The following is a 23,235-nucleotide window of genomic DNA, read 5'->3' on the forward strand; positions in this document are numbered from 1 at the left end:
GCAAGGGAGCAGCTGTGGAGAGAAAAACAAGAGGTAAATTTCAGGTTTTGCATAAGAAACATTGAAGGATCACCCACCTGAAATCTTGCCCCCATTTCTCCCCCTCCCCACAGGATGCTTCCAGTATTTTCTGTTTTTAATATTACTTCTCCTGACTCTGAAATGGTGCAGCTTTAGGAATGGGTTCGAAGTTGCCAATGATGTCCACTTCCCCCGAGAAAATCAGGTGAATAAGTAGTTGTTGGTAATTGTATACCTCAGTTGTTACCTCCACTGCACTTGTAATTGGGGGTATCTCCTCAGGCAAGGAAACAGACAGCAGCATGGGAAATTCTGGGGCATTTTGTTAAGCCGTGGAATCACAGAGCTCTAGGGGCCCTCATCACTTCCCATCAAAGAGACAGTTTCCCCCTCCAACCCTTCTGACTTCCCCACCCCCCTCCCTGCTCCCCCCCCCCCCAACAAACTGGTCAAGAGCAGTTTATTGTGGAGGTCAGTAGTTTTAACTCAAGCTAGGCCAACTCCCAAGGTTACATCACATAATCTCTTGCCTCCAGCCAATACAGCCCTACCATTCATTACGTCCATCGTCAAGAAGTACCACCTCCCTTGGCTAATTGGTGGGGGAATGGACTCTTCCTGAACTGACTGGGCAATTTGTTACTGTCCATCAACAGCTTTTTGTCCGATGTCTCTGAACTTTTTAAGTAAAAGGGTCTGAGGAAGCTTTTCCCAATCCCAAGTGATATTTCTTCCAGTAGCACCCTGGACAGTCAGCAGCATGAACTACTGCTTAAGATGAATTTTTTTTCTTGGCATGTAATTTTTTTTGACCAGTTTAAATTCGGGGTTGCACTGCTGTCCCACGTACAGCATCCAGGCGGACTGGCTTGTGTACGAGGGCAACTGCACCCTGAGGAGGAAGCAAAATTTGGAAGAGAGTCGTTGTGGACAGCCTTTCAGCCCCTGTGGACAGGAGTGGAACATGGCATCTCAACAGCCAAGAGGAAGGAGAAAAAATTCCTCTATCTCAAGTACACCATCAAGCACTTCCTAGAATTCACACTACCATTTGCAAGATATTTATCACTGTTTTTAAAACAACCAGGCTAACCCTTAACACCCTAACCAATGTGTTTGTTGTACTAATCTTGTGGACTTTCTACCTTTACACCAGAGTGAGGACAAATATGTGAAAGACATTATAGGGCAACTTATGGAAAAAAATCTTTGAGAAGGACAACCTTAAATGTAGGAGGATAGGAGAAGAGAAAGGGGTTTAGTTCATCTTGAGCAACACACACAAAATGCCGAAGGAAGTCAGCGAATCAGGCAGCATCTGTGCAGGGCGTTTCTGACAGAGACCCCGAAGGGTTTTGTTTGCTTCTTGCTCAAGATTTCCAGCATCTGCAGAATCTCTTGTGTTTAATTAATCTCGACTTGCAAATCTCTCATGGCTAAGGCTGTTGTAAAGGTAAAGTTGAGGTTGCAATGCTAATGGAAGAAAGGATGTGTGAAATCCCCTTAGCCTCCTGTCTTATCAAGGATGTTCCCACCTTTTGTGGGAATCCTTGTGGAAATAGTCAAAGGAATTCCATTTGGAAGTGTCAACCAGCTTGTTTGTTAATATTTTAGTGTCATTTTGGGCTGAAAGAGGGATGGGGGTGAGAGGAGGGGTTCCATGTTCCTACAGGGAAGCAGATTTGAGTGAGGTAATACAACAGCACAGAGTTCAGTTATCTGGGAACTCCCACGGCAGCCAGGAGCCTTGTAACTAAAATCCACCTCAACTGTCTCTTTCTTGTTGCTAATAACTGCAAGAGCACTATTAATATAAGGGCAAAGATAATAGCTTTGGCAGGTGTCCTTTGTGTCTACTGCAGTCTGAGTAGCTTAGCATATAAAGGAATGGTGTTAAACTGCTGGGCCAGAGAGTGATGGGTTGGCATGTTTGATCCTGGTGTTAATTACACAGCTATGAGAGTCACAGAGGACTTGTACACCTCTCTTGTACAGCTGCACAAGGTGCACATTTGTCCGTTTGGCCAGGGCCATAGTGTAAGTGTGGCAAAGAGGGGTCAGAAGGTAAGGTACCTTTCAAAAGAGAGAGAAACCAAGTCACGTCCATCACAAAATAGGCATCACCCTTTTCAACGAGCCTTAGAACTGCAAAGCAAATGGGTTAGTGTGCACTTTGTTGTGGTAACCTTAGCATGGCAGAGGGGGAGGGGAAATTTGAACAGAGTTTCCCTTTTGGTTTCTGTGTTTCCTGGGGAAACACCTTCAGTAGTTGCACTTTCCACCGGGACGCCCTCAAGAGCAAGTCAAACAGCATGGACGAGGTGTGGAAAGGGATGCTCAGAAGGAAGGGAACTGGCAATTTTCAGACTTTGATGTCAATATAGGTGTGTGTGGTGTTTCTTAGAGCACAGCATAAAAGGCTAGGATTCTGACAGGGTTTGTCATAAACACCACGTGCTACCAATAGTACGGCTTGTATGTGGAAGTAAAATGTCCTCTTGCTTTTCTCCTCCACAGGCAAATACATGCGTAGAAGAGTAACTGACGAAAGCGAGTTGCGCATTCCACTGCAATACGGGTAATTTTCTCTGATGTTTATTAAGGCTGTTAGATACAGAAGCAAGTACCACATTTGCTGAAAGCACAGGGAGCTCCAGCTTCAGGCCTTAAATCCGACCACTGCCTGGATCGCCATCTCTACCAGGCCTTGGTCTTAGACAAATTGAAATCCCCAACTGTCAATGTCTTGGTCTGTTTCTCAATTTTGTAACTCTTGCAGCTCAATATTTTCTTTAATATTGCCTTTAGCTGGCTCTGTCCCTGTAACCACTCTCTTGTCTTCCTCATGTTAAGTTTTGTTGCATTTCCTTGATAGACCTCCTCAGGAAGTCTTGGCCACATAACTAACTAAGCTTGTGTAACTGGGACATTGAGATAACATTATCTTTGGCTCGCCAATGCAACCCAGTCTCTGATCAAAAGTAGCGAGCTTTTGTTCCCTGGCTGTGGAATGCAGTCATGGCACTACGGTCTTGAATTTGATTGGTCTCATTTCTACACCTCTCTTCACACTCCATTTTAGGCTTGGGCAAGAAATGCTGGCCTTGTTAGCAAATAGAAATGATACAGTATGCGTCATCTGCCTGACACTGTGTAACTTCAGCTTTTCCTTATCATCCAAGACTTTCCATCATTACCTGAGGTCTCACCTGCAAATCCTTATCTTGTTCTCAGATCTGCATCATTAACATATTTTTGCTGGCATCAGTCAGAAGGTATGCCTTTCTCAAGTCGTGCTGTAAGAACTATCCCGCACTTCAAGGTAGTTCACTGTATGAAGCGCTTTGAGGCAATTTGTGCTGTGGCGCTATATAAATGCAAATCTTCTCTCTGATTTCCTCTGCGCTAAATTTAGAGCATCGATTGACACCATTGCACAAAACTCCTGTCTGTTTATTTTTGTTTGAAGTCTACTGAAAGCCAACCCATTAACAGTGAAATTTCACCTCTGCCGCAGTTGCAGATCCAAAGTAAGTGGACTTCATCCAAGGAGCCTTCTTGTCCAAAGAAATGCTTCTGTGTCCAAGTAAGCGAGTACTAAATATTAGCAGAGACCCCCACCTTCCTTTGTCTTTCTCCATTCTTAAAGTAAAACCCCTAAGATGCTCTGCCACACCTCAGGATTCTAGCCAGAAGTAGCTCAAAGATTTAAAGTACATTGATTATCAAAGTATGTATATGAATACAATTCTGAGATTTATCCTCTGTCAGGAACACAATGGAACCTGTTGAAAGAAAACATCAACTACCCAATGCGCAAAAAAAGAACAAATTGCGCAAATGGCAAAAAGCGAGCGAACACCACATAGACTATCAAACCAGGAGTGTTCAGTTTGGTTCATTTCAGCACCACAAGCTGAGTGTGGGCTGCAGAGCCGGTCCACATCGATTGCCCCAATCAAACTGCTCAAAATACAGAAAACAAAGAGTTACCAGAATCTAGAAACACATGCTACATGAACCTTAAAGCCCCCCCCCCCCCAAAACGAGTTCACGGCCTCGCCGATCAATCCTTGCAACATGGATCCACTTTCCTCCATCAGCAACTAATGAGAAGGCGAGGAAGACTGGTCAAGGCCCATCTTCCGCTCTTGTCCTCGTCCTTGCTCGATACCTCAATCGGAAGGAAACAATGGAGCCGATCATGGGCTCACCCCACGCCTCCGGGCTGCACACTCCGCTCCCAACCTCACTGAACTCCCTCAGAGACAGCAGAACGCCAGATCTTCAGTTGGCCCAGACACACACACCATCAAAATGTAGGACGTCACTGTTGGACACGTTGTTCGCTGGCGCCACCTTGCAGAGACATTTCTCTCATCTATGAAAGACCATCTTTCATGTCTGACCAATAGTGTATGATCCACTGTTGTTGAGCTCAGTACTGTTCTCACCAGATCCTTACCCGAGTACACTTACTACTGAAGCTCTCTCAGCAATGCTCAAGAGCGGACTTCCAGCTGATACCTTTCTTTCCTTCTCTAACCCAGGGGTGCTGAGGGGTTACTACCTCCCTGGGCCACGACTAGATAATTCAGCGCAAATTTATCTTAGGTACTTACTACTATGGAGCCAATTCTACTTGTGGTCTTTGGTGCCGTGCACCTTTACAGGGTCTTGTGGTCTGCCTGAACGATGATGCCCCCTTCAATAGTTTTCTTGTTTCAGGAAGCTGGAGCTTCTCCTGAGGTCTAACCAATGCCTGAGCATTTCTGTTCCCAGTAAAACTGCTGTGTTTTAATTGTACTTCTCAGACACACACGCGCACGCCTGCTTCTGGTGTTTGTCCCCATGGTTCAGCGCTGTGATTAGCTACCTTGGCACCGACCAGCTACACCTCTGAACCGGTATCACGTTGTGCTTAGCACTTCTCAGATGATCCTTTGCTGCCTGTTGCCTAAAATAAAGGTACACTAGCTCTCAGTTTTCATGTTAGCATGCCCTGCATGGCTTTGGAAGGGATTTGATGGCATTGCCCGTGCTGTTTCTCAGTGCCAGGCTCAGTCACCTCTCCTGGCAGCCATGGAACTGGAAGCCATATCTTCAGAGTGCTACTTATCTCAACGGCAAAGCTGGCTCCAGAGTCAGTGATTTAACCAGTTGTCCACCCCCAAACTCCCAGAGGAATCTCTGCCTGCAAGACCCCAGTGGGGACCATAAAGAAGAAAAACCTTTGCCTTTATAATTGCAAGTAGTCTGCACTGAAAACTGCTTTCCGTTCCTGCTGCTGGGGCCTATGGCCATGGCTCCCTGCTGCCTTGCTTCCATTGCAAAACCCAGGTGGTCCAACTCGTGTGTGAAGCCCAGATCTTTCTGCTGTCCCTCCCTTTCCCAGGCCTAAGCCCAGACATGTCTAGATCTGCATCCCCAGTCTAACCACCTCTGGGCTGATACCAGCATGCTCTCCAGTGGCTTGGTCACCCCGTGGACCTTGAGGGTCAGACCGACCTTTGGTCTGTCTCAAGACAGTGAAACGGCTTATTCTTATGGTTTGTATTAAACTCTTCACTTTGACCTCACTCTGACTGTGGCATTTGCCTGAATTCTCCTCGGGGCAACTCTCAGACTTGAACCTCTCAATAGACTTCATTTATTTTCCGTTTAACCTGAAGGGTCGGTCACCGTATCCCCCTGCACTCACCCCTCTCCACAACCTCCCCAATCTCTGAATGTCCCTGATATCATTCCTTTTCCCCTGCACACATCGTGTCAGTGCTTTTAAACGCTGTCCTCCACTTCTCTCCCCCTGTCCCTGCCCTAATGTGCTTTGCCCTCTTCATGCTTTTCACCTGATTGTTATGTCCTTCTAAGAATTGACTTTCTGTTTCTTTTAGAATTGATTTTAAAGTTCTCTTACTAACTAGTCTTTTAAAGTTCTTAATGGTCTGGAACCGGAGTACATCACAGAATTGAAAACAATCTTCCTCAAACGATAGTCAGCAAGTCCGCTTTTTTGAACTATGCTCCGAAACTGTGGATTTCAATACTTAAAACAATAAGGGATGCAGACTAACTCCAAACTTATTTTAACGGACATCTTTTTGTCTTTTGTTTTCATGTTTATTTTTATTTTGAGTTTGTACTTTAGTAAAGCACTTTGAACTATCTGTATGAAAAGTGCTCTATAAATAATGTTGTTGTTATTAGTAAGAACATAAGCCTCCACAGCTCAATGTGTCTCCTTCCTGTCTGCTGATATTGTGCCCTTTGGGCATCAAATCCCTCTCACTGCCTTCCAGACCCCATGCCATCATTCTATTCCTCTCCCTCATGATCATCACCTTTAATCGTGGGGATCCAAGAGCAAGCCCTCATACTGATCTAAGGTTATCTTGCAGAACAGGAACGACCCAAACTCCGTGCCTGTACCATCTCCAACCTCATATTTAGCATTTAAACTGGAGGAGTTTGTGCACTCCCTCGACCTGATCCCTCCATTCCACCTGTCGGTTTGACCACAAAATCCTCTCCCTACTTCCTCGATCCTCCTCTTAACTTTCCGTCTTCCCCCTTTGTCACTGCCCCTTGTCACTCCACTTTCTCCAACAACTGTCCTCTCTCCTCACTTGTTTGCAAAGTCTTTGAATACACGAATATCTTGGAAATGTATTCCCACCTGTCCCTGCCGAAGATCATCAGCCTTCCAGGCTCAGGTCAACAGTGACTGCTCTCCTTCGTTGCCTTCAACACCGTTCTCCTCGTAGCTCCTAATTCATCGATGGAGAATTGTACAGCACAGAAACAGGCCTTTTGGCCAACCAGGTCTCTGCCAGCCATCACAACTACCTATACTAATCCCACTGACCTGCATTAATTCCCTGCGCTGTGCTCTGTGATTCAGTTATCTGTCCAGATGCCTCCGAAATGATGTTCCTGCCTCCTCTAGCAGCTCATTCCAGAAACCCCTTCGATCCATGTTAAACCTCCTCCGTCTAAAGTTATGAAAAAAACTTTAGACTATCTTACTCTGGGAAAGAGATGCTGGCTACCTCTCCTATTTGTGCCCCTTATAATGTTATATAGCTCTATAACGTCACCATAGCCCCCTTTGCTCCAGGAGATCGAGAGAGCTGAGAGTTTCAAGTTCCTAGGAGTGAATATCACCAGTAGCCCAGGTCTCTCAAACTACCTGAGTGAGATTAAGACTTTCTGCAATGCTGCCTCTTCGAAACTCTCATTACATCGTCCAGAAGCCTTAGCTCACCCAGATTTCTGTGGCCAGTATCCCCCCACACAAGGTCTGGGAATCTCTAAGAACTTTGCTTAGATCCACTGGCTCTTGAATCTTGGGTTACCCCATCTGTCATGGTCTTTATTTTATTTATTTAAGAGAGAGAGTGTGGAACAGGCCCTTCCGGCCCAACGGGCCGTCCCGCCCAGCAACCCCCACTTTAATCCTGGCCTAATCATGGGGCAATTTACAATGACTAATTAACCTACCAACTGGCACGTCTTTGAACTGTGGGAGGAACTGGAGGAAACCCACTCGGACACAGGGAGAACGTACAGAGGATGCTGGAATTGAACTTTGTACTCCGAAGCCCCGAGCTGTAATAGCGCTGTGCTAAGCTGCGGTGCTCCACATCTTGTTCTACTTTTGCAGCGTGTTCTACTCTGGCCAAATGCCCTCCCTCTGCCCTTCCGTGAAGTGGTCACTGCATACCACTGAGTGGTCACTCTGTAAACCTTTCTCTACCTGAACTTGACCCTGAATCCACCTGTCCTGCTACACCGCCCCCCCCAAAGTCTGGATAAAACCCCGTATTTGACTTCCTTTCTGCCTTCCTTCATTTTTCATTGTGCAGCTTTATTCCCCCCCCCCAGTGAGAGTGCTGGAGCAATGAGGTGCTGCTTCCAGGAGAATACAAAGCTCATCGAGTCAGTGCCAGTCCCTATCAGTACCATTTCCTGACAGCCCTAACACTGTCCCCTCTGGCCCCTGACCAATCCTCTTCTGATGACCTAGATTGACTCTTCAGGCAGCGAGTTTCCAATCATTGCTGCTCTATAAGATGACTTCTTCTTTGCACCTTATCCTTTGCTCTTCATTTAAAATCTGTGCTAGCTGCTAATGAGAACGTTTCTGTGATTATCTGATCTAAAACAGTCATAATCTTGTCCCCTCTATCAAACCTCCTCTCAAGTTTTCTTTACCTTAAGGAGAATAATACCAGTTTCTCCAGCTTGAATTTGCAGTGGAGATCTTTTCTGCACCTTCTCCAAGGTCCTTCCTTGCCCTTCCTAAAATGTGCTGATGAACTGGGCATGAAACTCCACAGCAGTGTTGTGTAGAGGTTCAATGTAACCTGTCTGCTTCTGAACTGTCTTTCTCTGGTCACACCTAGGATCCCTGTGCTTTATTAGTTATATTAACCTGTAAGCTGTACATTCCTGCACATCTATAAGCACTGTACTATTTGGTCTGCATTCTCCCACTCCATTCCTTTTGGAATGAGTGCAGCAGACTTTTCTACTGAATTTCACCTGTCACTTACCTGCTAGCATGAGCTGAGTAGCCTCCTTCCAGACCGTCTGTTTCTGTGAAGTGTAGGGGTCCTGGGCAGAGGCCAGAAGACGGCCTGCTTGTTCAGTCCCCTCAGCTAGGAACACTGCATGATTCTGAGACACGTCACGGTGAGGGAAAGGAAATGATGAATGCCTTTTATGAAAATAATCATCACTTTAAATGTTTGACTTTCAATTAATGAAGATGTTGTCTTTGTCAGGTGGAAACGTGAGATCAGAATAAAGACTGTAGGAAATCGTCTGCACGGGGAAACCACCTATTATGCCCCCTGTGGAAAGAAGTTGCGTCAGTTCCCTGATGTTATAAAGGTAATTACCTTAAAAAAACTACTATATAATACAACTAGCTATCTGCTGTTATAATATCTTAAATTGCCTTTGGAAGGTACATTCCAGTAGATCTACCTCCCTTCTCCTGAGGACACTGCCTTCTGATTAGAATGGGGTGCTGCCCCTTTGTAATTCTTCCCGGTATCGCTCTTTAGCAGTGAATCCTGGGGCAGAGGAGGGTGGTGGCCATTTGAAGATGGTAGGTTTTGGGGAGTGTGTCCAAGCTTGGATGCTGCCTCACCCCAATGACCCTGAACCTCCTGAGGTCACTGTTAGGTATTTGGAAGCAGGGATGGGGAGGGACCTCCCTCCTCCTTGGCTTAGGAATCACATCACTTGGATTGTTGCACCAGCTTGGCTCTGGCAGCTGGCTCAGTGAGGTGCTGGGTGTGTTGATGGTAGTAGTGAGAAGAGGGTATGTTCTCGATGCTGCATTCTTGGGGCATCGTCTTTTGAAGATGTCTTCGACGGTGTGGGGGCTAATTTCCACGATAGAGCTGGCTGAATTTACAACCCTCTGCAGCTTTTTCTGATCCTGTGCAGTGGCCCCTCCATACCAGACGGTGATGCAGCCAGTTAGAATGCTCTCCACGGTACATCTGTAGAAATTTGCTAGACATTTTGGTGACATATAAAATCTCCTCAAGCTCCAAATGCAATATAATCATTGACATGTCCTTTTTTGTAATGATATCGATATGTTGGGCCCAGGATAGCTCCTCTGAGATGTTGACATCCAGGAACTTGAAAATTGACCTCACAATGAGGACTGGTGTGTGTTCTCCTGACTTCCCCTTCCTGAAAACCACAATCGGTTCCTTAGTCTTTCTGAGTGCACGGTTGTTGTTGACTTCAGTCACTTGTGCCCTTAACAAAATAGAGGTTGTATAGCCCAGGACTGGAAAACTCTGGTATGGCCCTTACCCTAAGCTGGCTGCGTTCAGCTGAAGCCTCATAGACAGGCCTCCACGCCATCTATCTCCCAACCACCAAGCTCTGCCCTTGGTGTTGGCGAGAGGAAAATTGGCTTGGACACACAGGTGCGGAGTGAGGAGAGCGCTGAACAGCTTTAATATCCCACTGATATAACACTGGCCACAGAGCTGCCAGAAAAATGGTGGAAAAATATTTTTTTTTAAACAAAAAAGTCTGTTTCATTCCAGGGAATATTGTTCTACAATAGGTCAGTAGGCCATTAGTTTCCACCCTTCATTTGAATCCTTCCAATTTTTTTAAGCTGGCAAACAGATACTGCTCTTTTTGTTGCAAAATGTGCCAGTTTATGTTTATGAATGCGGGGGGGGTGGGTTCACCTGTTCTAGGTCCCCCACATTCACTGGGCAAGCTGCACCTTTCACCTTCAGCGGTGCAGCCGTTCTTGGCAGTGACTGTATAATGGTGGTGACAGAAATCAGTGAGAATTTTCTAAGAGGCTGCGGTGTTCAGTGGTTGACAGTTGGCCGAGATCTTTTAAAGAGTTTGGCATCGTGTGGCTTTGAAGTCTTGAATCCCTTCATCCATTGTGTGCTTCACTAAGGGTGTTCAAACCCTATCAGTGATGGAGAAGTTTCCACTCACTTCAGTCAAGGAGGTCACATGGTCTTGTAATTTTAAATGTAATGAGGCAAGATATTGGGGTTTAAGCATTTTAAAAACGTAGAAATCTTGCGCTTTTTCATGTGAAAATCCTATCAGCACTTTGAGAGGAGTCTGATTACGAGACACCTGTGACCTTAAGTCAACTCACACAAGCATTCGATTGGAAACTTATAAGAGGATCATGTTTGTTTTTCAGTACCTGATCCGAAACGGGATAACAGAACTCAGTCGTGAACATTTCAGCTTCAGTCCTAGAATGAACGTTGGAGAATTTTTTGAAATGAAAGAATCTCCTGAGGTTTGTATCAGCTGTTGGTCCAGAACAGGACGTATTGCCTCCAACCATTCCCAGTCAGCCGGGCTGAACACACTGTCTGGCATCGGTGTAGAACTCTGCTTCCACCGGTGTCCACGGAGTCAATTCTGGGAGCAGAGTACAATCACTGTCGCTACCATACCACAGCAATTTCTAGGCAAACAAATTTCACTTGTGTCATAGTGTCTGCTTCCAATTCTAAGGTAAATGGTAGGGTACCGAGGAGTGCAGTAGAACAGAGGGATCTGAGAATACAGATACAAAATTCCCTAAAAGTGGCGTCACAGGTAGATAGGGTTGTAAAGAGAGCTTTTGGTACATTGGCCTTTATAAATCAAAGTATTGAGTATAAGAGTTGGAATGTTATGGTGAGGTTGTATAAGGCATTGGTGAGGCCGAATTTGGAGTATTGTGTGCAGTTTTGGTCACTGAATTACAGGAAGTATATTAATAAGGTTGAAAGAGTGCAGAGAAGGTTTACAAGGATGTTGCCGGGACTTGAGAAACTGAGTTACAGAGAAAGGTTGAATAGGTTAGGACTTTATTCCCTGGAGTGTAGAAGAATGAGGGGAGATTTGATAGAGGTGTATAAAGTTATGATGGGTATAGATAGAGTGAATGCAAGCAGGTTTTTTCCACTGAGGCCAGGGGAGAAAAAAACCAGAGGACATGGGTTAAGGGTGAAGGGGGAAAAGTTTAAAGGGAACATTAGGGGGAGCTTCTTCACACAGAGAGTGGTGGGAGAGTGGAATGAGCTGCCAGATGAAGTGGTGAATGCGGGCTCACTTTTAACATTTAAGAAAAACTTGGACAGGTACATGGATGAGAGGGGTTTGGAGGGATATGGTCCAGGTGCAGATCAGTGGGACTAGGCAGAAAAATGGTTTGGCACAGCCAAGAAGGGCCAAAAGGCCTGTTTCTGTGCTGTGGTTCTAATTAAAATTTGAGATTAGAACAAGCTGCTGGGAAAAGAGTTTTTACACCACCATTATCCCCCAGAGTTTTTGGTATAAACAGTGGAAGCTTCACTCAAGTTTCAGCCTGACAGACCAATGCGATTTTGCGTGGGCGATTTGGAAGACAGTGGGGTCAGTTTCTGCTGACCGCCCCTCTCTCCTTATGTTGAACTGTTCATCTTTCACCCGCAACTGTCAGGGTTAAGAGAAAGGAATATGTGAGCACTTGGGAGTGTACCCAGACCCTTCCCGTCTCTGCCTAGCCCATTGACATTACAAACCACTGGCACTTTTCACCTGTACATCAAACCTTCAGCAAGTTGTATTTTATACACAGACAAAAGTCTGCTTCCTCCCTCCATGTGTCCATGTGATCTCTCTCTGATTTCTTTAGGGCAACCAGTGGTATAAGCTCACAGCTGAAGAAGCCCCTCTGCGGATTCAGGCAATGATGAGCAGACGGGGACGGCCGCCAAATTCCAGCAAGCAGCGGGCCCAGAAGCCAGCCGTGCTCAACCAGGGTAAAGGAAGATCACGAAAGACCAGGACTGTGACCCTCCTTGACAGCAGTGATGCCAAACTCATGAAAAAGCTTGAACAGCAAGGTACAACCTGATTTTCCGAAAATAACAACACCCTTTGTGAGGTCCTCCTTAACGCTTTTATTCACTGGCGTTCTTTGCAATTTCACTACTTTCCACACCATTCCCATTTTAATTACCCATTTTTGTCCTTTCTGCTCCTGAAGCTCCTTAACCCATGCTGTGGGCAGCTGCAGGGTCCATGTGCCCTGCTGGTTCTTTGTTTGTGTCCTTACTCTTTATCTTCGTTACACTACCACACCAATGCGCATCAAAGTAACTGGTGCACTGGGCATCCTGATTTCTTGCCTCTTGCTGGCACAAGGGTCGGTGCACACTCCTGTTGCCGGCAGGCTGAGATTCAGTAGGGCAATGTCCTCTTCCTGGTGTCTCCGCTTCCCCTTCCCTGTTCAAGAGCACAGGGAAACATCCTATTCCCAAGCTTTTGCCACCTTGAGCAGAGCAACAGGCTGCATCACTTCACCTTGTCCTGACTGGGAGACGATAACACTGCATGCTGGGCCATGTTGTACTTCGGGGTGCACACAGCACAGTACCACGGGAGTGCCACAGGGGGGTCAAGACTGAACCTGGGTCACTGAATCTCTACCACTATGCCTCCTGATTATATCCTTGTGCCGGATAATGGGGTGTGCCAAACATCTCTTCATCCACTTCACCCTTTGAATTCAGTGGAGCAATTGAAGAGAGGGAAGGGAGCCACAGAACGTGTCCTATTCATCAGTGATCTCGGATGCAGGTCTGACAGAGACACCCACAGGTACATGGCAAGATTTGAAGCTTTTAACTTACAAACTGTTCATTACTATTGGGGGGATAAAAGATAAATGGTAAGCAAGGATATTTTGGTGGCGAAAGAGTTTTTATGTTTGGACCGTGCTCTAAAGATCCCATCTGTCGATGGAAATCCTGAGTATTTGTGTCATCTTCAATCACAAGTGCCTCTGTAAGCCACCGCACTGGGAGTGCATGGCTGTCTGCCTCAATATTGCCCCTAGTGACGCCAACTGATGCCCGTTTTCTGGTTGCTGGTCCATAAACTCCTGTGAAGTAGGGCTTTAACGTGCCAGTCGTAGGGCTGATTCTGGCTTATCCTCTTGGACTTCTGCTCATTTATGAGGCTGAAGGAATGACTGCAGAGAAGATCCCTCAGGACTCTCAATAATGGACCTTATTGTGCAGCATTTTACCCCATGAATAGGTGATTCCATAATTAGGCTTATATGCTATGTTCTTGTTAAAACATTGCTCACATTTTCATTTCATTTTTCAATTTTTTATTGATTTTCAAATAAAGAATATACAAATACAAATCGAAAGAGGAGTTTAACAAGTAGATAATATAAAAGACATATAAACAGCAATATTAAAGACAAAAAGCATATAATATCAAACTCAAATAGGTAATATATTATGCTGTTATATATACAATGGTCAGAGAGAAATTACAACTCCTCATAGCAATCATAAAAAAAAAGATTGGAAATTTTATTGATAGAGAAGGAAAAACCCCACTAACTAAACTAAAACAAAAAAGAGAGAAAGAAAAAAAAAAGAAAGAAAAAGAAAGATTGGGCAGTCCAAATGAGGATAAACTTAAAAAAGAGAGAGAAAAAAAACACATCCTTCCAGTCATCTCCGAACCTTCATGGACAAGGATATTCTCCAAAGAGAATAAAGAAAAGTAAATAAATAAAGATAAATTAAATCATGTGAAAATATTGAATAAAGGGTCGCCAGACTTGTTCAAAATCAAAAGATGTATCAAATGTCCAGCTTCTAATTTTCTCCAAGCTTAAACATGACATGATGGAGGAGAGCCAATAGAAAACAGTGGGCGAGTTAGATTCTTTCCAGTGTAGCAAAATAGCTCTCCTAGCCAGTAAAGTTGAAAAAGCTATCACATGTTGGGCGGAGGCAGACACTTTGCTTGCTTCCTCTGGGAAAATCCCAAAAGTTGCTGTAAGTGGATTAGGTTGAACATCCATAACAATAACTTAAATATTCCAAACGCATCCCTCCAAAAATTATTTAATCTTACACATGACCAAAACATATGGGTTAGAGTAGCCACTTCTGCATTACATCTATCACAAATAGGGCATGTATTATGAAAAATATGTGCCAATTTATCTTTGGACATATGGGCCCTGTGTACTATCTTAAACTGAATTAAAATATGGCGTGTGCAGATAGATGAATTATTAACTAAATAATAAATTTTACTCCATTGGCATTGCTCACATTTTATCGCATTCATCTGTATTCTTATCTTCTGCTGGAAGGAGAGATTATTGGATGTGGCCCCTCCTCCCTTTCAGCTTATCTTTACAAGCTGGCTGCAGGAGGACACTGTTCGAGGGCAGGCAGCAGGTTAAATACCCACCCGAGCATTGAAGGCCAATCTTTCCCTGTTCCTGCACCCCATACGGACCTGTTGCATTAGGAGCAGTTTGCTTTTCAGTTCAAGGGCATGTTACCCAATTTATACAGGTGGCTGACCCACACACCCCAGCCCAACCCCCAGCTCCACTGCGCTAGAGCTGAATTTGCACAACCGGCCCAACCCTGCTCAACCAGCCATCGTATTTTTATGGTTAGTTTGGTTGCAAGAGAGTGGAAATTGATTGATTAATCCGGTTCTCTTTGTGATTTAACTTCTAGCTGTTCTGAATCCAAAAGAGATACAGATACTGAAAGCACTGATGAATAAATTGAAGCAAAAGGTATTTGAAACCAGAACCATTGTCAAAGCGCTTAGTCAGCAGGGGGACAGGAGGTGCAAGGGTCTGCTGGTAGTTTTAAGTGTAGCTCAACTAACTGGGAGTAAGGGCCTGCTTCCACTCGAACAGCTGCTAAAAGCCCTGCATGAAATGTGTTTGTGTGGGTTTTCAATGCAGTTGCCTGGAGACCTGACTATGTTGGAAATATAACTAATTTAATGGTAATGGACGGTAATAGGCTGAGTTTACAGGGAGCTTGCAAGGCCAACCTGTGCAGTGAACTGTCAAACTGACATCAGAATATTTACTGGGTCAGAAAAAACTCTTACTAGAACCGAACCTGTGTCGGCCAGGTCCTGACACACAGTTTAAAGTGGTAAAATTTAGATCTGTTGGTTTCCATTCCCCTTGAAAGCTTTGATGGGGAACAGAATGAGGCTATTCAGCCCCATTGGCCCTGCTTAGTTAGGCTGTGATTGGTCTATACCACTGATCCATTCATGTCCCTTGCTGCCCCTAGCTGTGCAGGGAGGTGATGCTGAGGCTTTATAAGGCACTAGTGAGGTCTCACCTAGAGAATTGTGAACAGTTTTGGGCCCCTCATCTTAGCAGAGATGTGCTGGCATTAGAGAGGGTCCAGAGGAGGTTCACAAGGATGATTCCAGGAATGAAGGGTTTATCATACGAGGAATGTTTGATGGCTCTGGGTCTGTGCTCGCTGGAATTCAGAAAGATGAGGGGGATCTCATTGAAACCTTTTGACTGTTGAAAGGCCTAGATAGAGTAGATGCGGAAAGGATGTTTCCCCATGGTGGGGGAGTCCAGGGCAAGAGGGCACAGCCTCAGGATAGAGGGGCGTCCAATCAAAACAGAGGTGTAGAGAAATTACTTTAGCCAGAGGGTGGTAAATTTGTGGAATTTTTTGCCACATGCAGCTGTGGATGCCAGGTTGTTGGGTGTATTTAAGGCAGAGATTGATAGGTTCTTGATTGGTCAAGGCATCAAAGGTTACGGGGAGAAGGCCGGGAACTGGGGTTGAGGAGGAGATAGAAAAAAGGATCAGCCATGATTGAATGGCGGAGCAGACTCAATGGGCCAAATGGCCTAATTCTGCTCCTATGTCTTATGGTCTTGTGCCAGTAAAATGGCAAGTGATATTGCACATTGGTAAAAGGTTATCCATGAGGAAGTGCCACTTTGCTATCTGATTCACCTGATGGGTCAGTCAGTAAGTGCAGCCTGAACTCAGGAGCTTCCAGGTCCTCTGCTGATCTCAAATGGGGTAACAACAGGAGGGCAGTACAGTTGGCTAATGTTCTCCGCGTGTGCGCAGCACGAGCACCCTCAGCAAAGTGAAAAACCCTGCCAATTTTGCCTTCTTAACAGCAGGGGCCAAGTAAGGTGCAGAAGGCAAACAGGATGAAAGAGGAGAAGGTGATAAAAAGGCAGCAGAAAGTGAAGCAGCAGAGACTGCAGCTCCTGCATGAGATGAAGAAACCCACTGAGGATCTGTATCTGAGAGATCTCAAGGTAGGCATTCAAAGCAAAGAGGGATCACAAAGTAACTGTCAAAGGAAGGGTCCATGCTAGCAATCTTAAAACACCATATATAGTTTCCCCACAAAGGTCACATTTCCAAAATGTGTCCCTCAGGTAGCCAGTGTCATGGAGCCATTTCACTGTATAGGGATCTGACACGTACTTAAAAAGGGGAAGGGTGAATCCTGGTGTATTGTCAGTGAAATGTGTGAGGGGGTACCCAAGGCCTGTTCTTATGCTCACCTGGTTCCTTTAGTTGAATTAAAGACCGTGGCATGAAACTGCTGCCATTCAGCTCGATCCAGGTGAGTATCACGCCAGACAGTGTAAGTGACGCCCAGTCGACAGTACTAACTTCCAAGTTAGGAGGTTTAAGCTCAAGTCCCACTTCAGGGATTTGAGTTCCAAGTTCTATTCCATGTGGTACTGAGGGAGGGTCACACTGTGAGAGGGGTGGTACTGAGGGAGGGTCACACTGTGGGAGGGGTGGTATTGAGGGAGCGTCACACTGTGGGAAGGGTGGTACTGAGGGAGGGTCACACTGTGGGAGGGGTGGTACTGAGGGAGGGTCACACTGTGGGAAGGGTGGTACTGAGGGAGGGTCACACTGTGAGAGGGGTGGTACTGAGGGAGGGTCACACTGTGGGAGGGGTAGTACTGAGGGAGCGTCACACTGTTGGAAGGGCGGTACTGAGGGAGCGTCACACTGTGGGAGGGGCAGTACTGAAGGAGCGTCACACTGGGAAGGGCGGTACTGAGGGAGCGTCACACTGGGAAGGGCGGTACCGAGGGAGCGTCACACTGTGGGAAGGGGTGGTACCGAGGGAGGGTCACACTGTGGGAAGGGTGGTACCGAGGGAGCGTCACACTGTGGGAAGGGGTGGTACCGAGGGAGGGTCACACTGTGGGAAGGGTGGTACCGAGGGAGCGTCACACTGTGGGAAGGGGTGGTACTGAGGGAGGGTCACACTGTGGGAGGGGTGGTACTGAAGGAGCGTCACACTGTGGGAAGGGTGGTACTGAGGGAGGGTCACACTGTGGGAGGGGTAGTACTGAGGGAGGGTCACACTGTAGGAAGGGCGGTACTGAGGGAGCGTCACACTGTGGGAGGGGCAGTACTGAAGGAGCGTCACACTGGGAAGGGCGGTACTGAGGGAGCGTCACACTGGGAAGGGCGGTACCGAGGGAGCGTCACACTGTGGGAAGGGGTGGTACCGAGGGAGGGTCACACTGTGGGAAGGGTGGTACCGAGGGAGCGTCACACTGTGGGAAGGGTGGTACTGAGGGAGGGTCACACTGTGGGAGGGGTGGTACTGAGGGAGGGTCACACTGTGGGAGGGGTAGTACTGAGGGAGCGTCACACTGTGGGAGGGGCGGTACCGAGGGAGCGTCACACTGGGAAGGGCGGTACCGAGGGAGGGTCACACTGGGAAGGGCGGTACCGAGGGAGCGTCACACTGTGGGAAGGGTGGTACTGAGGGAGGGTCACACTGTGGGAGGGGTAGTACTGAGGGAGCGTCACACTGTGGGAGGGGCGGTACCGAGGGAGCGTCACACTGGGAAGGGCGGTACCGAGGGAGCGTCACACTGTGGGAAGGGTGGTACTGAGGGAGGGTCACACTGTGGGAGGGGTGGTACTGAGGGAGCGTCACACTGTGGGAAGGGTGGTACTGAGGGAGGGTCACACTGTGGGAGGGGTGGTACTGAGGGAGCGTCACACTGTGGGAGGGGTGGTACCGAGGGAGCGTCACACTGTGGGAAGGGTGGTACCGAGGGAGGGTCACACTGTGGGAAGGGTGGTACCGAGGGAACGTCACACTGTGGGAGGGGTGGTACTGAGGGAGGGTCACACTGTGGAAAGGGTGGTACCGAGGGAACGTCACACTGTGGGAAGGGTGGTACCGAGGGAACGTCACACTGTGGGAGATTCAGGGCTGGAAGAACCATGTTGAAGGAAGATACCTGTTTAATTTTGCTCCACGTGACTATTAGTATGGAAACAAGTGCTATAATGATTTTGCTACAGAGTGTGTGCAACTCCAGTAAAATAATCTTCACCCCTGGCATTTTTCTGTTTGCAGCCTCTGCCAGAGTTTAAGCGCATTGCAGGCCTGGTTCTTTCAGGCCGTGCCTTTTCCGACTGTCTCACAGTGTTTGAGTTTCTGCACACCTATGGCAAGGTGTTAGGCTTCAATGTTCTCAAAGACATGCCCACCCTGAAAACACTCCAGGAAGGCCTGCTGAACGTCGGAGATGCAGTGGGCGTTATCCAGGACCTGCTTATTAAGTTACTCCACATTGCAGTAGTTAATCCAGGATTGCCTAATCAGTACCAGGTATGGAGCCCGAAGCACTGCGGAATGCCTTGCAGTCTGTGCACCACTGTCACACAAGGGGAACTCCAGAGGCACAGGTAGAACATTAGTTGATGGACAGGAAAAATGGACTAATGGATGTAGCTCAGAGGGCTTGAAATTCAAGGAGAAAGAGTTCAGTTCATAGACATGTGGCCCTAGCACAAACAAGAGAAAATCTGCAGATACTGGAAACCTGAACAACACGTGCAAAATGCTGGAGAATCTAAGCAGGTCAGGCAGCATCATGGAAAAAAGTACAGTCGGCATTCCAGGCTAGAGCATTCATCAGAACCCTGTTGAAGGATCTCGACCCAAAACATCGACAGTTTACTCCTTCCCATGGATACTGCCTGGCCTGCTGAGTTCCTCCAGCATTGTGTGTGTGTTTGTTGCTTGACTTGTGGCCCATCTGTTTTGTGTAGAGGAATTTGAGATAATGTATTTGGACAAGGAATGTACACTCACTATGAGGTGGGTGGATCATCTGAATAAGCAGAGAGACCTAGAGATTCAGAGGCATAATTCTCTGGCGGTGTGTGGGCAGTTTTGAAACAGAGGCATGAGAGTCAGTGAGAAAAAAGAATAATGAGTCTGCAGAAGATGATGGTTAGGCCACAGCTGGAATGCACAGGCAGTTTTGGCCCTTTCTAGAAGGGGCTTGAGACATTGATTTGCACAGATGCAGAGAAGACTATGAGGGGATTTGATGGAGTTTTTAAATGATGAAGGGTATTGAAAAGAAAAGGCGATGCTTATTCTTCCCGGGAATTTCCAGATCACAGCAGCAAATCTCCTAGCAAGCTCTGTAACAGCCAGCCCCACAGCTCTCCCATTTTGCAAACAAACTCTGTTCCTTTAACACTGCCCTTGAATACAACACCCACCCTCTTTACCTGCAACACCACACTTCCTCCCCTGGGTGTGCTTCAATCCACTTCTCTTTAAAACCTACCTCTGATGATCCCTGCTCCCAGGATAAGGAGGTTAAAAATGCAGACATATGATGTGTGAGTGTCAAATATAAACCCCAAAAGCAGTCTGATTTGAATTGTCACATATGCAACTGACATTTTCTGAATTGTCTGTTACCAGTAACACTAATCTGAAGCACCTTGAGAAATGTTCATGCATGAGAGGCGTTGTTCTTGTGTTAGCCAGCACTCACAAAGCCCCTCCAGAGGAAGGGGGCAATGGAATGGAATGGCACCTTTCATCAACTTCAACATTAGAAAAATGAGAAGGGGCTGGAAGATTATCTTTCAGAGCAACAGCACCTCAGTGTGGGACTGTGAACAGAACGGCGGACGTTCTCTACACTAACCAGCCCATTGACTGTGAGAGGGCTAGAACCCCACAGGAAATAAATCTGCAGATGCTGGAAATCTTGAGAAAATGGGGAGGGAGGAGCAACACACACGAAGTGCTGGAGGAACTCAGCATCTGTGGAGGGGAATAAACAGTCGACATTTTGGGCTGAGACCTATCATTAGGACTGGAAAGAAGAGGGCAGAAGCCAGTTGGTGGGAGGGTAAGGAGTACAAGTTGGCAGGTGATAGGTGAGAGGGAAGCTGGGTGGCTGTGGGAGGGTGGGGGGGAATAAGGTAAGAGGAATAGATAGAGTGGACAGCCAGCGCCTCTTCCCCAGGGTACCACTGCTCAGTACAAGAGGACATGGCTTTAAGGTAAGGGGAGGGAAGTTCAAGGGGGATATTAGAGGAAGGTTTTTCACTCAGAGAGTGGTTGGTGCATGGAATGTACTGCCTGAGTCAGTGGTGGAGGCAGATACACTAGTGAAATTTAAGAGACTACTCGACAGGTATATGGAGGAATTTAAGGTGGGGGGTTATATGGGAGGCAGGGTTTGAGGGTTGGCACAACATTGTGGGCCGAAGGGCCTGTACTGTGCTGTATTATTCTTTGTTAAGAAGCTGGGAGGTAATAGGTGGAAGAGTTAAAGGGCTGAAGAAGAATGATTCTGATAGGAGAGGACAGTAGACTGTGGAAGAAAGGGAAGGAGGAGAGGAACCAGAGGGAGGTGATGGGTAGGTGAGGAGAAGAGAAGGGGTGCAAATGTAAGCAGAATGTGAAGTGGAAAAAGAGAAAAGGGGGAGGGAGGAGAAATCACTGGAAGTTAGACAAATTTATGTTCATGCCATCAGGTTGGAGGCTATTTGGCTGGAATGTGAGGTTCTGCTCCTCCAGCCTGAGAGTGGCCTCATGGCGGCTGTGGTCTGACATGTCATAATATGGAACATAAATATCCCTTTTCCTCTGTCTTTACTCGTAATGTATACTAAATACTGCAATCCGTTGGAAGCAGACTTTATTCTGTGTATGGTCCAGTGCTAGCTTATGTGCAGCCCTGTATAAAGCACTCTCCAAACACTGTTAATCTCCATGTCACCCATTTTTCCTGCCTTTCATGCATCCCACGTGTTATCCCTCTGTGTAAGCCCTTCATAGTAGAACCTTGTTGCACTGTTGTGATGTTGGACTGGCAAATACCTTGACTTATAAATACCGTAAATTATGTTGCCTTCATCTGCTGTTTCTTTCGACAGCTCTGAAGTTCACAGCAAATAATAACTAATCTATTTCTTTATTAGTCAGTTACACTTCTAAGGGAGCGAATCCGTGACATTCAAATCACCAGGAATAACGTGTCGGAAGTGCTGCGGATTTTCCTGGAAGCGTATGGTGTGGAAGCGGAGTTATGTAGAGGTCTGAAGAGCAAATCTTTCCAGGCGCACTCTTCTGAGAAAAAGGCGTCGGTGCTGGCCTTCCTGGTCAATGAGTTGTTGGAGAACAGCTTCGTCGTAAGGTAAGTGAGCTTCCCTTCCAGCAGGGACTGCTTAAGCACCAAAAACAAAAGCCCGGCCGGTTAGCCGTATGGAGATGCGGCGTAGAAACAGGCCCTTCAGCCCACCAATTCTATGCCGACTATCAACCACCTATTGACATTTATCCAACGCTAATCCCATATTATTCTTCGCATATTCCATTGACTCAGATTCTGCCACTCACTTACACATTAGTGGTAATTTGCAGCGGCCAGTCAAGCTACCAGTTGCTTGATAGTTGTACGCAGAAACAGGCCTTTTGGCCCATCTAGTCCATGCCAAATTGCTATCCTGCCTTGTCCCATCCCATCGATCTGCACCTAGACCATAGCCCCCCATATCCCTCCCATCCATGTACAGTGGTGCTAGAAAGTTTGTGAACCTTGTAGAGTTTTCTTTATTTCTATATAAACATGACCTAAAATGTGATCAGATCTTCACATAAGTCCGAAACCAATTAAATAAATAACAATAAAAAATTATACTTTTATTTATTGAGAAAAGTGATCCAATATTACATGTATTTGTTGGAAAAATTATGTGAACCCCTGGGGTAATGCCTTCTACAAAAGCTATTTGGAGTCAGGTATTGCAATCAATGAGATGAGATTGGATGTGTGGGCTGTAGAGGTGCCCTGCCTTATAAAAAGGCACACAAAGGTTACTGACAGAGCCTGCTCTTCTCAATAAAGATCTATTTATGTACATCATGCCTTGATCAAAACAACTTTCAGAGGGCCCTAGATGAAGAATTGTAGAGATGCACAAAGCTGGAAAAGGCTACAAAATCATTTCTAAAGACCTGAGTGTTCATCAGTCCACAGTAAGAGAAATTGTCTACAAATGGGGGAAATTCAGTACTGTAGCTACTCTCCCTAGGAGTGGGCGTCCTGCAAAGATCACACCCAGAGCACAGCGTGCAATGCTGAAGGAGGTGAAAAAGAACCCAAGGGTAATAGCAGAAGACCTGCAGAAATCTCTAGAACTTGCTGAAGTTCATGAACTCTGTTCACATGTCCACTGTAAGAAAAACACTGAACAAGAATGATGTTCGTGGAAGGACACCACAGAGGAATCCACTGCTCTCCAAAAAAATATGGCTGCACGTCTCAAGTTTGCAAAAGAATAACACTTCTGGCACAGTGTTCTGTGGACAGATGAGACAAAAGTTGAATTTTTTTGCAGAAATGCACGTTGCTATGTTTGGTGGGAAAAGGGCACTGCACACCAAAACCTCATCCCAACTGTGAAGCATGGTGGAAGGAGCACTGTGGTTTGGGGCTGCTTTGCTGCCTCAGGGCCTGGACAGCTTGCAATTGTTGAGGGAACAATGAATTCAAAATTGTATTTTAAGGGGAATGTCAGT

General features: G+C 46.4%; 1 protein-coding gene across 5 annotated transcripts in view; it reads left to right on the forward strand.

The window, feature by feature from the left end:
* The window catches only part of LOC140741092 (bromodomain adjacent to zinc finger domain protein 2A-like), a 142,475-nt gene that overhangs the window by 68,900 nt on the left and 50,340 nt on the right, over positions 1-23,235 (forward strand). For 4 of the 5 annotated variants that reach the window (XM_073070820.1, XM_073070824.1, XM_073070821.1 and 1 more), the window contains 8 exons: positions 2,539-2,599; positions 8,808-8,916; positions 10,733-10,834; positions 12,203-12,413; positions 15,075-15,136; positions 16,520-16,663; positions 18,754-19,008; positions 21,636-21,850. In XM_073070820.1, the coding sequence (XP_072926921.1) occupies positions 2,539-2,599; positions 8,808-8,916; positions 10,733-10,834; positions 12,203-12,413; positions 15,075-15,136; positions 16,520-16,663; positions 18,754-19,008; positions 21,636-21,850 (1,159 nt within the window). The remainder of the gene's footprint in view (positions 1-2,538; positions 2,600-8,807; positions 8,917-10,732; positions 10,835-12,202; positions 12,414-15,074; positions 15,137-16,519; positions 16,664-18,753; positions 19,009-21,635; positions 21,851-23,235) is intronic. The other variant, XM_073070823.1, reaches the window with a different exon arrangement.

This window comes from Hemitrygon akajei, chromosome 18, assembly GCF_048418815.1.
Source record: "Hemitrygon akajei chromosome 18, sHemAka1.3, whole genome shotgun sequence".
In the NCBI taxonomy this organism is placed as follows: Eukaryota; Metazoa; Chordata; class Chondrichthyes; order Myliobatiformes; family Dasyatidae; genus Hemitrygon; species Hemitrygon akajei.